Source organism: Bos taurus, chromosome 13 (assembly GCF_002263795.3).
Source record: "Bos taurus isolate L1 Dominette 01449 registration number 42190680 breed Hereford chromosome 13, ARS-UCD2.0, whole genome shotgun sequence".
Taxonomy (NCBI): Eukaryota; Metazoa; Chordata; class Mammalia; order Artiodactyla; family Bovidae; genus Bos; species Bos taurus.
Window position 1 is genome coordinate 64,760,475 of NC_037340.1, and position 16,159 is coordinate 64,776,633.

Here is a 16,159-nt window from a genome sequence, read left to right on the forward strand (position 1 = left end):
GACTCTTTTGCGACCCCATAGACTGTAACCTCGGAGAAGGCAATGGCAACCCACTCCAGTACTCTTGCCTGGAAAATCCCATGGATGGAGGAGCCTGGTGGGCTGCAGTCCATGGGATCGCTAAGAGTCGGACACGACTGAGGGACTTCACTTTCACTTTTCACTTTCATGCATTGGAGAAGGAAATGGCAACCCACTCCAGTGTTCTTGCCTGGAGAATCCCAGGGATGGGGGGCCTGGTGGGCTGACGTCTATGGGGTCCCACAGAGTAGGACACGACTGAAGTGACTTAGCAGCAGCAGCAGCAGCAGCAGCAGGACTGTAACCTAGGCTTCTCAGGTGGCGGTAGTGGTAGAGAACCTGCCTGCCAATGCAGAAGACATAAGAGACGTGGGTTTGATCCCTGGGTTGGGAAGATCCCCTGGAGGATGGCATAGCAACCTACTTCAGTATTCTTGCCTGGAGAATTCCATGGGCAGAGGAGGCTGGCAGGCTACAGTCCATAGAGTTGCAAAGAGCTGGACACAACTGAAGCGACTTAACATGCATGCATGGACTGTAGCCTGCCAGGTTCCTCTGTCCATGAGATTTTCCAGGCAAGAATACTGGAGCAGGTTGCATTTCCTTTTCCAAGCAATCTTCCTGATCCAGGGATCAAACCAACATCTCTTATGTTGCCTGCATCGGCAGGCAGGTTATTTACCACTGAGTCACCTGGGAAGCCCCTTTAAATTACCTAGTTAGTGGTAATTTGTTATGGCAACCCTAGGAAACTAATACAATGCCTTTGGGTTTGATTGATAGTTTGGGTATAAAGGAGTGTAGGTTAAAACAAAAACCAAAAGAATGTTCTGTCATCGTCTAACCTTCATTACTGTTGGTGAGAGTACGATTTTCTGATCCTTTTTAACTGTAGCAGTTGGAATTCTTGGTCTCAGAAACAGACTGTGGTAAACTTAACCAGAAAGACAATTCACTGGTTAAATATCAAGAAGCTTACAGAATAGATGTGAAAGCTAGAGAACCGGGGTGAGGCTCTAACCAAGGGAGGCAAGATGTAGCCAATGACTCTTCCAGGAATGGCCAAGGATAACAAAATAGAACCCTTGACGCTGTGGGACACAATGGTAGTTTAAGTATGGCCACAAATTCTTTTTGGTTCGTTACATTAGGAATAGGAGTCCATTTCCCCAATTCTTGAATCTGGAGTCATTGTATGACTTGACGTAACCAATGGAATACTGTGTAAGTGACACTGTGTGATGTCTAGCCTCAGCCTTGCAGTTTCCAATCTTATAATACCTCCTCCATCATTGAAGAAGTCTGCGGTGAAAGATTACACAGAGAGAGAGGCTTAGCCTCCAACAACTCCAGCCATCCATTCCAAAAGAAACTTAAAAAGAGTGGATATATGTATTTGTATAACTGATTCACTTTGCTGTACAGCAGAAACTAACACATTTGTAAATCAATTGTAAATAAACTATACTCCAATAAAAAATTTTTTTAAAGAACATTAATACCATTGAAGACACTGGGTGCTCTTTTTCCCCGACCAGATGATAACACCACCAGGAATTTTGTGTTTTTCATTCCGTTGGCTTTTTCTTTTTGCAACATCTATATATAACAAGGACTTCCCTAGTAGTCCAGTGTTTAAGAATCCATCTGCCAATGCAGGGGATACAGATTCGATCCCTGGTCCAGGAAGATCCTGAGAGGGTAACAGGCAGGAAGGCCAGGGGTCTCCAAATGGAGGAAATAGCCTGCAAGTGTCAGACATTTTTATCTCTCTTAAGCGGCAGGAGGAAACAAACTAGCAATATTTTTTCCTTCTCTATACAAATTTAAAGGGAGGTTTCTCTTAAAATACTGTGTTGCCATAATGACACCTGGTTTCGCCTAGAGATAACCAATGCCTTTTTCTTATGGAAATGTCCGACTTAAGCTATGCTAATGTACTATGCCTTTACCTCAAACTCTGTCTCCAAGTCGGTTCCGCCTCTCGGCCCAGAACCTACTTGACAAACCAGTATGGATATTGTTCCCCTAATCTATGTAAATGAAACTATTTGTATGGTGGTCTGCCCTTCTTCAAGATTCAAGTTAATCATTTTATGGCCCAGGAGAAACCATTTGGCGCCAAGATTATCCCAAAATGCATCTTATGGGTGAGGGGCCCGGTGCCATTCTGAATTTTAAGACATTCCTTTCTTTCATTAACAGACTGCTAGTGACTATATAACATCCAACTGAAGATTAGCAGGGGGGTACTCTTTCTGCCCCCTTCTGATGCCTTTGTCAGAAGCTTTCTCTATCTCCTTTATACTTTAATAAAACTTTATTACACAAAAGCTCTGAGAGATCAAGCCTCATCTCTGGCCCCGGATTGAATTCTTCTCCTCCGGGGTCCAAGAATCCCGGTGTATTCGCATGATTCAACAACAACCTTTCAATCCCACATGCCAAGGGGCTGGGGCCCTCAAGCTGAAATACTGAAGCCCACCCTAAAGCCAATGCTTTGCAACAAGAGAAGCCACTGCAATGAAAAACCCGCGCACTGCAGCTAGAGAGTAGCCCGCACCTGTGCAGCAACAGAGACCCAGTACAGCCAAAATTTGTTTAAAAATCTATGTATAACTAAACAATATATTATTTAATTTTGTGTGTTTTTAAAAGTTATGGATATAATCATATGTGTTTTCATGCAAGCGCTTTTCTTCTTGAGGTGAAATTCACATTACATACACTGAGCCATTTAAGAACACATTTCTGTGGCATTTAGTGTATTCAGTGTCACGCAGCCAGCAGCTCCCTCTACTTTCAAGACTTCTTCATTCAACACCCCATAAAAACACACCATGCCAATCAAATAATCACTCATTGTTCTGCCTAACCCCCAACCCCTGGTAACCATGCATCTGTTTCCTGCTTCTAAGAATTTGCCCATTGTGGGTACATCACACAAAATGAATCATACGATATGTGACCTTTTGTGTCTGTCTTTGAAACTGCACAACTCAGATGGGATTCGAACCCAGGCAAAATTCAGGTTGGGGGGGATGGTGCTACCACGTGGCATATGGGATATGACTTCCCAGACCAGGCATCAAACCTACTTCCCCTGCGTTGGAAGCATGGAGTCCTAACCACTGAACTACCAGAGAAATCTGTGTTTTTTTGGTTTTATTTGCCATACCGCATGACTTGTGGGATTTTTGTTCCCCAGCTAGGGACTAAACCCGGGCCCTCAGCAGTGAAAGCATCCAGTCCTCACCGTGGATCACCAGGGATTCCCTCGAATCCACCGCCTTTTATTTACTTATTTATTTTAATTGGAGCCTAATTGCTTTACAGTGTTGTGTTAGTTTCTTTACAACTGCCTTTTAATTGAAACCACACACTTGGTCTCAGGACTTAATGAACCTCAGGCTCTTTATGTCTCAGTGCAGAAGGAATTCAGCAAGAGGCAAAGTGAAAAGTAAGAAGTAGATTTATTTGTTTGTGGAGACAGATACACTCTCTATGGACAGAGTGTGAGCCATCTCAGAGGCGAAAACCTGCAAGGTTACACATTCCATAGACAGAATGCAATCCATCTCAAAAGGCTTGAGATCAGTTTTTACGGGCTAGGTAAGCTCATAGGCTAACAAAAGGGAGGCTCGTTCCAACTATTTTGGGGAAGGCACAGAAATTTCCAGGATTCAGGCCACTGCTCACTTTTTAGCCCTGTATGGTTAGAACTGTCATGGTGCCTGTGGGCGGTGTCACTTAGCAAATGTTGATGTATTACAATGAGTGTATAATGAGGCTCAAGATCCACTGGAAGTTGAATCTTCTGCCTTCTTGGACCTAGTTGGTTCTAACCAATTTATATTGTATCTTCAATGACTATGTCATTCTTTTAAAAGTTATGCCCTGTCCCCTTCCCTCCTACTTCAGCTTCTTTTACTTATGTTTTTGCGGTTCTTCCAAGTTGTAGCATGTGTTAATACTCTGCCCTCTTCTGATGGCTAAATAATATTCCACTGTATGGACATGCCACAGTTTGTCTATTCACCATTTGAGAGACATTTGGATTGTTTCCACCTTTAGGCTATCATGAATAGTACTGCTATAGACATTTGGGTTCGAGTTTCTGGGCAGACATGTTTTCATTTCTCTTGGGGACCTACCTAAGAGTGGAATTGCTGGCTTACATGGTAATTCTATGTTTAACTTTCTGATGAACTGCCAGGTTATTTTCCATAGGAATGAGGCACTGAGCTGCTGCCCATAGAACTCACTAACTTTATCACATACTCACCAAGTTCATGGAACTGCAGAAGAGCTACAAAGACTTAGTTTTGATTCCAGATCTAGCAAATTAATGAAGTAAAAGATAACCTAAAAACTTTCCTACAATAAAAATCCAGTCTGCTGGTCAAAACATAGTTTTAACTTTTAAAAATTATATTTATTATTGAATGTATAATATGGATCTGTGGGACATAGTCCAAAAGGTATAAAAAGTAAGTGAAAAGAAGGATTCTGTCCCTTTCTTGCTCCCCTCCTACCCAGTCTCTTCCCCAGAGGCAACTACCACTCAAGTGTCTTGTTTATCTTTCCTGAGTTAATTGGTAATTTTGCAAGCATATACATCTATAGTGTTTAATAAAAAGTATTTTAAATGCAGACCAGAGGTTAAAAGAAAACAGGAAGCCCCTAGATGTCAGAAATGAAAAGAGAACTGAAAAACAGTATTGGGGGGGCGGTGCTTAAGATGCTTAAGGGGCTGCCCAGAAACTTAGAAGTTTAATGCTCATGCAGGCAGAGGACCTTGATCCTAGGGGAGGCAGAGAATCAGAACAGAGGCCCCCACAAAACACTGGGAACCTCAAACAGCTGAATCTTTGGTGAAAAGCTGGGCTCCCCCAAAATACACCCACCAGCATAGGATGATATAAGCAAGCTTATCTCTTTTGTCCAGTGGGAAATGAACTTCTCTGGATACTCAGTCTGGGTCTGCACTTGGCATGGAGCTGGCTCTAAATTTACACCACCTGCATGATCCAGGGGACCAGGCATAGAAATTAATGCAGATATTGTCCCTGAGCTACGAAAGTCAAGTCGGGCCCTTCCTCCCCAACACTGTCCTCGAAGGGAGGAGAATCAGGCCAGGATTTTATTCAGCACCAGACTGATCACTATACAATTTCCTCTTGCCCTTTATCCCTGAATGTCCCCAGAGTCCTGCCGCAACTCCAAGACTCCCTTGCATTCAGGCCCAAAGGACAAGGACTTGTGTGGACTTGTGTGAACAGCGAGTTTGTCCACTGTAGCTGACCTCCATTTCTGCTTCTTGCTGAGCATGGACAGAATCTCTGTTGGTCTGATTAGCATCCTCCCAGTAAGGGGACCACCTCCTTTGCTTTTCTGATCCAGATCCAAAGCGGGAATCCTAGTGGATGAGAGAGGGATGTATGTGTCAGCAGGCTGAATCCTGTCTTCATCCCACCACCCTTCATTCAACATCAAGGGTGACAAGCTGCCTCCTGAAGCTAGGAGAACGGAGCTCACCTTCCCCAGGGGAGACAGAGTCTGAGCACACAGTGTGACCCCAGACCCCAGAAAAGAGCATCATACGATTCTCATCGTACTGGAAGAAGAGAAGGTTCTTTGGGGAGACAAGAGAAGGGCATCCCAGGCAGAGGGAGCAGCATGTGAAAAGGCATGAGGCAGCTGGCATGTGTGCGGAACTGAGAAACCCGTGGTGTGAGCCTGGGAGAGATGAGGGGAGGCGAGAGGTCAGACCACACAGGGTCTTGGAAGCTAGGCAGAAACTTTTAGACTCTATGCTGAAGGCATAGCTTGGAAAAGTTTTGTTTTGTTAATTTTTTGGCCATACCACAAAGCATGTAGGATCTTAGTTACCCGACTAGGGATCAAACCTGCATCCCCTGCATTGAAAGTGTGGAGCCTTAAGCACTGGACCACCAGCAGGGAAAAGTTTTAAGTGAGGAAAGAACAAGGATCTTTACTGAGTCACAGGTACGCAAGGCCCAGAACAGAGCCATGAGCCCCCAAGATGGAGAGTGCCCCGGTTGTACTGGAGGAAGGTGGGGCTGATCGCCAGGACTTGGAGAGGAATGGGAGGTGGCCAACCTGGGTCCCAGTCCACAGCGACCCACAGCCACATCTTCCCACCTGTCAAACCCTTACCTGGCCTTTTCTATCTTCCATTCTGCTAGGGAACTGGACCACCTTCAGAAATCTAAGGAAGAATTAGGAAGTGGAGGGGTTTCAGCAGCCCCTGAGACCTGGGAAGGTCTGGCAGGTGTGCCCAGTAAGCCAGGAGAGTCTCCTTGGAGGCCCCTCTGTCATCCGCTGCAGTGCCCTCTCCTTACCTGCCACACTAAGAATGTCTGGGTTCCCAGACCACCATCTCCTCACTCAGAGCATCTGAAGTCCACGCGAGATCAAAGAGCTGCAGGAGCAGCAACAGCACTTGCCTCCAAGAACCCTGGCCCCTGGCATTCCTGTGGGAGACGGAGCATCTCGCGGTTTGGTTCCCCAGCATCTCAATGCCCTGAACAGGGACCTGGTTCATCCTGAAAAAAGAGAGTAGAAACTGAAAGAACTCTAGGGGCAGGTCTGGCCATCCAGTCCCCTGCCCTCTCCTCAAGGCTCACCTGGAGACCATGCTGAGTTGGTTGACATTGTTGCTGATACTGGCAGCCCGCAGGATCTTTGAATTCCCCATCAGGGCACAAGTCCCACAGAAGAGATCAAAATAGCTCATTGAGAGTTGGGGAATCACCTCAAGCAGCTTCTTCCACACTCTGCCCAGCTCGCTTGCTGCGTTCAGGTCCTGAAAACAGCAGGAGAGAAGAGATGGGGGGCCAAGACTCAGGTATTGGCTCCTGGAGGACGGGAAGCAGATCTGAGTGGGTGAGACCTCCATCGGGAGATCGGGAGTTGAAGCTGTGAAGATGGGAGGCACTCTAAGTCAGGGCCAAGGGCAGAGGTTTGGGACAGAAAGTGGGAGGTGACCTGGGCCCAGGGGAGGACGGGATGGGACACCCCAGTGTTGACCACTGACCGACCACCAGAGCACAGCACCAGGGCGCGTGGACTCTGCTCCTCCCATCAGGGACCCCCTCATCTTTTCATAGCCTGCATCAAACTGGTGCTCTCCAGCTGTGTGGTGGCAGACAGAGTGATTGAGACTCCCGGACGGGCAGCCACATTGCCTGAATTTGAACCAAGGGCAGCTGCAACGCCGTGGTGCCACGTCCATCCATTTTTCCTGGGGTGCCGAGTCAGTCTTCAGATCCAGGCAGGGGGTCACCAGCCACAAGAGGAGCATCCAGAAGACGCACAGGACAAAAATCTGCCACCAGCGCCTCATGTGTGGCCCAGGCGATGGCTCCAGTGGCAGGCGGCCAACTGGTTCCTCTACCTGGGACTGGGAGGGGTGAGGACCTGAGGTCGTAGACAGCCCCCCAACTCTCTGTCCTGTGGGCCTCCGTGGCTCCCCAGACCTCCACACCACACCTCCTGCCAAGCCCTCATCTCCCACTTCTCTGTCCATTTGCTTATCCCCAAAGGGCCCTCCAACTGGGCCTGGGATGGAAGGTGTGAGGCCAGAGAGGTAACATATGGTGTGTCCCTGATCCTTCCCACAGAAGGAGGTTGAGCTCTCAGTGGGGTCCTCCCTGCCAAGGGGTATATTACAGATCTCATCACAAAGTACACATTGTGACCTCCCTCCTTTAGGCACAAAGCCACCACCCTATCCTGTCTGTCACACTCAAGCTGCCTGCCTTGAGTGCAAGATCCACATAGACAGGGACTGACCTTTACATTTATATATATATTTATATATATATATATTTTTTTTTTTTCTTGGCTGCCTCGGGTCTTAGTTGTGTCACACGGAATCTTTTATTATGGTGTGTGGGCTTCTCTCTAGTTGTGGCACGTGGGCGCCAGAGCACACAGGTTCAGTGGTTGCGGCAAGCAGGTTTATTGCCCCCATGGCACGTGAGATCTTAGTTTCCCAGCCAGGGATCAAATCCACGTCCCCTGTACTGGAAGGTGGATCCTTAAACACTGGACTGTCAGGGAAGTCCTGTGATTACCTTTTTCACCTCTGAATCCCTAAGACTTCATCATTTAATAAATATTTATGGGATATAGGAACAGAGTGGACAGGGAAACTTAAGTACTATTTATGTGTGATGGCCCCTCTGCAATTGCTCAACTTCGTCTCAGACTTCACTTCTGTTCTCTAGACCCCCAAACCCGGCAGTCTGTCGCACCCTGACTTAGCTGTCTCAGAGACCCATCACCCCGGACAAGCCTGAGACTGAACTCATGTTGCTCCTTTTAAACCAAACCCTTCCCAAGACTTCTGTATCTCAGCAGATGCTCCTCCACTCACCTCTTGCTGCAGCCAGAAACCCATATGCTATCCTTGACTCCTCCCTCTCCCATGATTTCCAAATCCATTTTTTAATCCTTTTGTTTCTGTCTCCAAACAACCTTCCTCATCTCCAGCGTCACTCTCTTAATTCAACCCTGGCCTGTGGAAGATGTTAAAAAACAAAATGAAAAACTGAGTTGTTTTTAAGGTTTTTAATAAAGGGGTGGGGTTAGAAACCCATTTTTTCAAAAAATCAAAATGTTTTCTTCCATGGGATGAGAACAGGAAAACAGTTGTCATAACTAGTGAAAATCTGCAGTGGGTATTTTATTGCTTTAAAAAATTCACCAGGGGATTTTTCTGGCAGTCCAGTGGTTAAGGCTCCAAGATTCCACTGCAGGGACTATGGGTTTGACCCTTGGTCGGAGAACTAGATCCCATATAAATACAGCAACTAAAAAAAAAAAAAAAATCACCAAAAAATTTGAGTAAGGTCTGTAGACTAATTGATGCTTTTGAACTGCAGTGTTGGAGAAGACTCTTGAGAGTCCCTTGGACTTCAAGAAGATTCAGTCAATCCTAAAGGAAATCAGTCCTGAATATTCATTGGAAGGACTGATGCTGAAGCTGAAAATCCAGTACTTAGGCCTCCTGATGCAAATAACTGACTCATTAGAAAAGACCTTGATGCTGGGGAAAATTGAAGGCAGGAGGAGAAGGGGACGACAGAGGATGAGATGGTTGGATGGCATCACCAACTCGATGGATATGAGTTTGAGCAAGCTCTGGGATTTGGTGATGGACAGGGAAGCCTGGAGAGGTGCAGCCCATGGCTCGCAAAGAGTTGGACACGACTGAGTGACTGAACTGACTGCAGACTAATTAATTGTGTCAATGTCAATTCCCTGGTTTGTGTAATGTAAGACGATACATCAAGAGAAATGGGGTGATGGGTACATGGGATCTCTTTTTACTATTTTTATAATTTTTTATATGCCTATACCTATTTTAAAATAAAAAGGTTTTAAAAAATCATCTAGAAATGGATGCATAGTAAGCTTTATTGGTGTTTCACTTACATGAACTAACATAATATTTTTGTTGTGAAACACTCAAAAACTTACCACTTAAACCATTTTAAAGTATACAATAAATCAATGACATTTAGGACATTCACATCATAATGCAGCCATCACCACTACCTAATTACAGAACATACTCATCATCCCAAGTGGAAACCCCATACCCATTAAGCAGTCGTTCCCCATTCCCTTCTTATGCAGCCCTAGCAAAATATAACCTTTTAAAAACATCCTGAAACATTAGCTTCGGTTTTGCGTTTTAGCAATTTTATCAAGGCACAATTCACGTGCCATAAAATTCACACATTTTAAGTGTATGATTCAATAAATGTAGACAGCTGTATAAGCATCACCACAACCCAGTTTTAGGACATTTCCATCAGAAATCCCTATTTGCATCTGCAGTCAATGCCACTCCTCATTCCAGGCAACCACTACCCCACTTTCCCTAAAGATTTGCCGTGTTTATAAATGGAATAATACAATATGCAGTTTCTCATATCTGATTTCTTTTCCTCAGCATATTATTTTTAAAATTTATAATGTGTCATGCACCAGGAGTTAACTCCTGCTGTTGAGTAGTATTCCACTGTGTGGCTAGATCGCATTGTGTTTATCCACTCACCAGCTAATGGACATTTGAATTGTTTCCACTATTTGGCTATTATGAATAATGCTCCTATGAACATTTGTTTACAAGTTTTTGCAGGAACATGCATTTTCATTTCTCTTGGGTAGACAGCTAGGAATTGTTGGTTTACATGTGCATTTATATTTAAGTTAAGAAAAATCTTTCAAAGTATTTTCCAAAGTGGCAGCAGCATTTTACACTTATCACCAGTAATGTATAAAGGTTGCAATTTTTCCACATTCTCAATGACATTTGGTTTTGTCTGTCTTTTTGATTATAGCTATTCTAGTGAAGACTCTACACATGGACATCACTAGATGGTCAACACAGAAATCAGATTGATTATATTCTTTGCAGCCAAAGATGGAGAAGCTCTATATAGTCAGCAAAAACAAGACTGAGAGCTGACTGTGGCTCAGATCATGAACTCCTTATTGCCAAATTTAGACAAATTGAAGAAAGTAGGGAAAACCACTAGACCATTCAGGTATGACCTAAATCAAATCCCTTATGATTATTCAGTGGAAATGAGAAATAGATTTAAAGGACTAGATCTGATAGAGTGCCTGATGAACTATGGATGGAGGTTTGTGACACTGTACAGGAGACAGGGATGAAGACCATCCCCAAGAAAAAGAAATGCAAAAAAGCAAAATGACTGTCTGAGGAGGCCTTACAAATAGCTGTGAAAAGAAGTGAAAAGCAAAGGAGAAAAGGAAAGATAATAAGCATCTGAATGGAGAGTTCCAAAGAATAGCAAGGAGAGATAAGAAAGGCTTCCTCAGTGATCAATGCAAAGAAATAGAGGAAAACAACAGAATGGGAAAGACTAGACATATCTTCAAGAACATTAGAGATACCAAGGGAACATTTCATGCAAAGATGGGCTCAATAAAGGACAGAAATGGTATAGACCTAACAGAAGCAGAAGATATTAAGAAGAGGTGGCAAGAATACACAGAAGAATTGTACAAAAAAGATCTTCATGACCAAGATAATCACGATGGTGTGATCATGGACCTAGAGCCAGACATCCTGGAATGTGAAGTCAAGTGGGCCTTAGAAAGCATCACTATGAACAAAGCTAGTGGAGATGATGGAATTCTGGTTGAGCTATTTCAAATCCTGAAGGATGATGCTGTAAAAGTGCCGCACTCAATATGCCAGCAAATTTGGAAAACTCAGCAGTGGCCACAGGACTAGAAAAGGTCAGTTTGCATTCCAGTCCCAAGAAAGGCAATGGCAAAGAATGCTCAAACTACTGCACAATTGCACTTATCTCTCACGCTAGTAAAATAATGCTCAAAATTCTCCAAGCCAGGCTTCAGCAATACATGAACCGTGAACTTCCAGATGTTCAAGCTGGTTTTAGAAAAGGTAGAGGAACCGGAGATCAAATTGCCAACATCTGCTGGATCATCAAAAAAGCAAGAGAGTTCCGGAAAGACATCTATTTCTGCTTTATTGACTATGTCAAAGCCTTTGACTGTGTGGATCACAATAAACAGTGGAAAATTCTGAAAGAGATGGGAATACCAGACCACCTGACCTGCCTCTTGAGAAACCTATATGCAGGTCAGGAAGCAACCTGACCTGCCTTCGGAGAAGGCAATGGCAACCCACTCCAGTACTCTTGCCTGGAAAATCCCATGGGTGGAGAAGCCTGGTAGGCTGCAGTCCATGGGGTCACAAAGAGTCGGACACGACTGAGCAACTTCACTTTCACTTTTCACTTTCATGCATTGGAGAAGGGAATGGCAACCCACTCCAGTGTTCTTGCCTGGAGAATCCCAGGGACGGTGGAGCCTGGTGGGCTGCCGTCTATGGGGTTGCACAGAGTCTGACACAACTGAAGCGACTTAGCAGTAGCAGTTACTAGTGTGTGAAATGAGTGTAATTGTGCGGTAGTTTGAGCATTCTTTGGCATTGCCTTTCTTGGGACTGGAATGAAAACTGACCTTTTCCAGTCCCGTGGCCACTGCTGAGTTTTCCAAATTTCCTGGCATATTGAGTTTGAGCGAACTCTGGGAGTTGGTGATGGACAGGGAGGCCTGGTGTGCTGCGATTCATCGGGTCGCAAAGAGTCAGACATGACTGAGGAACTGAATTGAACTGAACTGAAGGTGATTGTTCTGATAATTTTGCACAGTTTCATTGTTTTAAAAAAAATATTTATCTATTTATTTATTTGGCTGTGCCTGGTCTTAGTTGCAGCACATTGGATCTTTGAACTTTGTTGCACTTCGTTGAACTTCCTCTGACCAGGGATTGAACCCAAGCCCCGTGAATTGGGAGCCCAGAGTCTTAGCCATTGGACCATCAGGAAAGTTCCAAATATACTTATTTCTTCTAAAAATAATTTTATTAATATTTATTTAGTTTTTGCTGTGCTGGGTCTTTGCTGCTGCTCAGGCTTTTCTCTAATTGTGGTGAGAGGGGGCTATTCTCTAGCTGCGGTGCACAGGCTTCTCATTGCTGTGTCTTCCGTGGTGGAGCATGAGCTCCAGAGTGCGTGGGCTCATTAGTTGTGGCCCCTGGGCTCTAGAGCACAGGCTCAGTAGTTGTGGTGCATGGGCTTAGTGACTCTGCAGCATGTGGGATCTTCCCAGCCCATATCTTCTGCATCGGTAGGCGGATTCTTCACCACTGGACCACCAGGGAAACCCTCAAATACACTTATTTATTCAATGATTTAAGGAAAAGTTCATTTATCCGAGTCTCATGTAAGGTGAAAGAAGGCTGTGACTGGGCAGAATGAACCAAGGAAAGGGCCTGAAACCTTCCCTTCTCTGGTCAGGCTTAGGCTGCATCTACATGTGACCAGTGACCCCCTCTTCCTGCAACCCAGTGTGCAGAGTGAGGCACTCCCATACAGGATCCAACTGCTCCCATGGCCAAAGGACCTCATGTTGATGGGGGAGGACTGGAAGCATTAAGGGGAAGCCTGACATTGTGAAGAGCTAAGTTTCCAACTGGTCAGCATCTTGGTCTCCTGTGACTTCTGCATCATGCTCACCTAGAAGAACTCTATGAAGAGAAAGGACTACCTACTTCTAGAATTCCTAAAGCAGAAAGTCTCTCCACTTTGCTGTCCCTATTACATTCCCTGATTTTTCCTTCACAGTGCAAGGCACATTCTCCTTTATTTAGGTAGTTAATTAATTACTTTATTTTTTTTTCCAAAAAATTTTATTATGGTAAAATACACATAACATAAAAGTTACCATCGTAACCATTTTCAGAGCACAGTTCAGTGGTTTATATAACATCCATACATTTTGTTGTTGTTTACCTCTTCCTACTCCCCACTGAAAGCTCCTCAAGAGTAAGTATGACTCACATCTTTGTTACTCACCATGGTATTGCATAACAGGGGATACGAGAAAAGGGAGTGAAGAAGTGTGTTTTAGTGGGGAACCCCACTGAGGAAGGAGGGCTTGGAAGTCAAACATGAATGGGCATAGAATGGACATATGACAGAGAGGAGAGGATAATTTCTGTCAACACTGTTCATGGGCATCCAACTGAGAATAGACTTCTCTTGCACTTGGTGGTGGTAGCTAATGTGTGGGAAAGACCCATGCTCTGGAGTCAGAAAAATCAGGCCTTGAAGCCCAGCTTTGCCCTGTTAACTCCCCCTGCAACCTCGGGCAAAGTCAGTCCAACTCTTGGCTTCTTTATCTACAAAATGGGGTTTGAAATAGCATCGACTTGCCAGGGCTGTTCTGATGTAGAATATGCTCAGTCGCTCAATCATGTCTCTTTGTGACCCCATGGACTGTAGCTCATCAGGCTCCTCTGTCCATGAGATTCTCCAGTCAAGAATACTGGAGTGGGTTGCCATTCCCTTCTCCAGGCTGATGTAGAATGGATAACAGTAATTGGCATGTTGTCAGTTTTCAATTAATATGCATTAGCCCTTTCCTTCTTCCATTCCTAGCAGGCTGTAGCCTGCAGACAGAAAGGGGGACTCAGCTTCTCCTGAGTTGGACTGCCACAGTGCACCCAGCTTGTGTCCCTTCTCTTTCTCCTGGAAGCCTTCCCTGACCCAATGTGTCAGTAATTTTCTTCTATGGACTCTCCACAGTTTCCTGAACCCCTCTTTACAAAGTTCTGGTCTGTGTGTGTGTGTGTTAGTCGCTCAGTTGTGTCTGACTTTTTGCAAGTCTATAAGGTGTAGCCCACCAGGCCCCTCGGTCCATGGAATTTTTCAGGTAAGAATATTGGAGCGGGTTGCCATATTCTACTCCAGGGAATCTTCCCAACCCAGGGATTGAACCTGCATCTCCTGCAGTGGCTGCTGCTGTTGCTGCTGAGTCTGCTTCAGTCGTGTCCAACTCTGTGCGACCCCATAGATGGCAGCCCACCAGGCTCCCCCGTCCCTGGGATTCTCCAGGCAAGAACACTGCAGTGGGTTGCCATTTCCTTCTCCAATGCATGAAAGTGAAAAGTGAAAGTGAAGTCGCTCAGTCGTGTCCAACTCCTAGCAACCCCATGGACTGCAGCCCACCAGGCTCCTCCGTCCATGGGATTTTGGCAGATGGGTTCTTTACCACTAGAGCCACGTGGAAAGCCCAGAAGCTCTGATCTAATGCTACTGAAATGATTTGAGCTAGGCACCTCCACTAGCCATGCTGAGGAAAAGCACTGAGAGGCTGTTTGGGTAGAATTAACCCCAAAGCCTCTTGCTCCCAGAGTACTTTGAGGCCCAGAAGAAATGGGTTGGAATCAGGCTCTGCCATTAATTCCTACCATCTAGGCCACGTTGGCTTTCCCTGGTGGCTCAGATAGTAAAGAATCTGCCTGCAATGCAGGAGACCTGAATTCAATCCCTGGGTTTGGAAGATCCCCTGGAGAAAGGAATGGCAACGCACTACTAGTATTCTTGCCTAGAGAATCCCTTATGGCAGAAAGTGAAGAGGAACTAAAAAGCCTCTTGATGAAAGTGAAAGAGGAGAGTGAAAAAGTTGGCTTAAAGCTCAACATTCAGAAAATGAAGATCATGGCATCTGATCCCATCACTTCATGGCAAATAGATGGGGAAACAGTGGAAACAGTGTCAGACTTTATTTTGGGGGGCTCCAAAATCACTGCAGATGGTGACTGCAGCCATGAAATTAAAAGACGCTTACTCCTTGGAAGGAAAGTTATGACCAACCTAGATAGCATATTCAAAAGCAGAGACATTACTTTGCCAACAAAGATCTATCTAGTCAAGGCTATAGTTTTTCCAGTGGTCATGTATGGATGTGAGAGTTGGACTGTGAAGAAGGCTGAGTGCCGAAGAATTGATGCTTTTGAACTGTGGTGTTGGAGAAGACTCTTGAGAGTCCCTTGGACTGCAAGGAGATCCAACCAGTCCATTCTGAAGGAGATCAGCCCTGGGATTTCTTTGGAGGGAATGATGCTGAAGCTGAAACTCCAGTACTTTGGTCACCTCATGGGAAGAGTTGACTCACTGGAAAAGACTGATGCTGGGAGGGATTGGGGGCAGGAGGAGAAGGGGACGACAGAGGATGAGATGGCTGGATGGCATCACTGACTCGATGGACGTGAGTCTGAGTGAACTCTGGGAGTTGGTGATGGACAGGGAGGCCTGGAGTGCTGCAATTCATGAGGTCGAAAAGAGTCGGACACGACTGAGCGACTGAACTGAACTGAACTGAACTGAGAGAATCCCAAGAACAGAGGAGCCTGGCGGGCTATAGCTTATGGGAAAGCAAAGAGTCAGACACTACTGAGCAACACACACACACACACACACAGGGTAAGTTACTTAGCTTTTCCACGGCCACAGTTTATCCTTGAGAAAAATGGATATAAAAGTCACACCGACTTTACAGAGGTGACTCTCAAGCTGTAACTGCAGGAAATCGCCTGGGAGTCATTCCTAGAGTTTCTGATCAGTAGGTTTGTGTCAGGGCACAATAGTGTGCATTCCTAACCAATTTCAGATGATAATGAGGCTGCCCATTGAGGACACTGTGAAAACCACTGTTCTAGGAGGTTCCAAGAGTCTGATGTGAAACTCGAGGTGCA

General features: G+C 45.2%; 1 protein-coding gene across 1 annotated transcript; it reads right to left on the reverse strand.

The window, feature by feature from the left end:
• Positions 1-5,143: 5,143 nt before the first annotated feature.
• On the reverse strand, positions 5,144-7,395 carry C13H20orf173 (chromosome 13 C20orf173 homolog). Its single transcript, NM_001435349.1, has 5 exons — positions 7,082-7,395; positions 6,672-6,850; positions 6,387-6,590; positions 6,202-6,253; positions 5,144-5,440 (listed from the first exon to the last, which is right to left on the reverse strand). Exons 1-3 carry the CDS (start codon positions 7,388-7,390, stop codon positions 6,395-6,397), a joined length of 684 nt encoding a protein of 227 aa, NP_001422278.1. The 5' UTR covers positions 7,391-7,395; the 3' UTR covers positions 5,144-5,440; positions 6,202-6,253; positions 6,387-6,394.
• Positions 7,396-16,159: the final 8,764 nt, after the last annotated feature.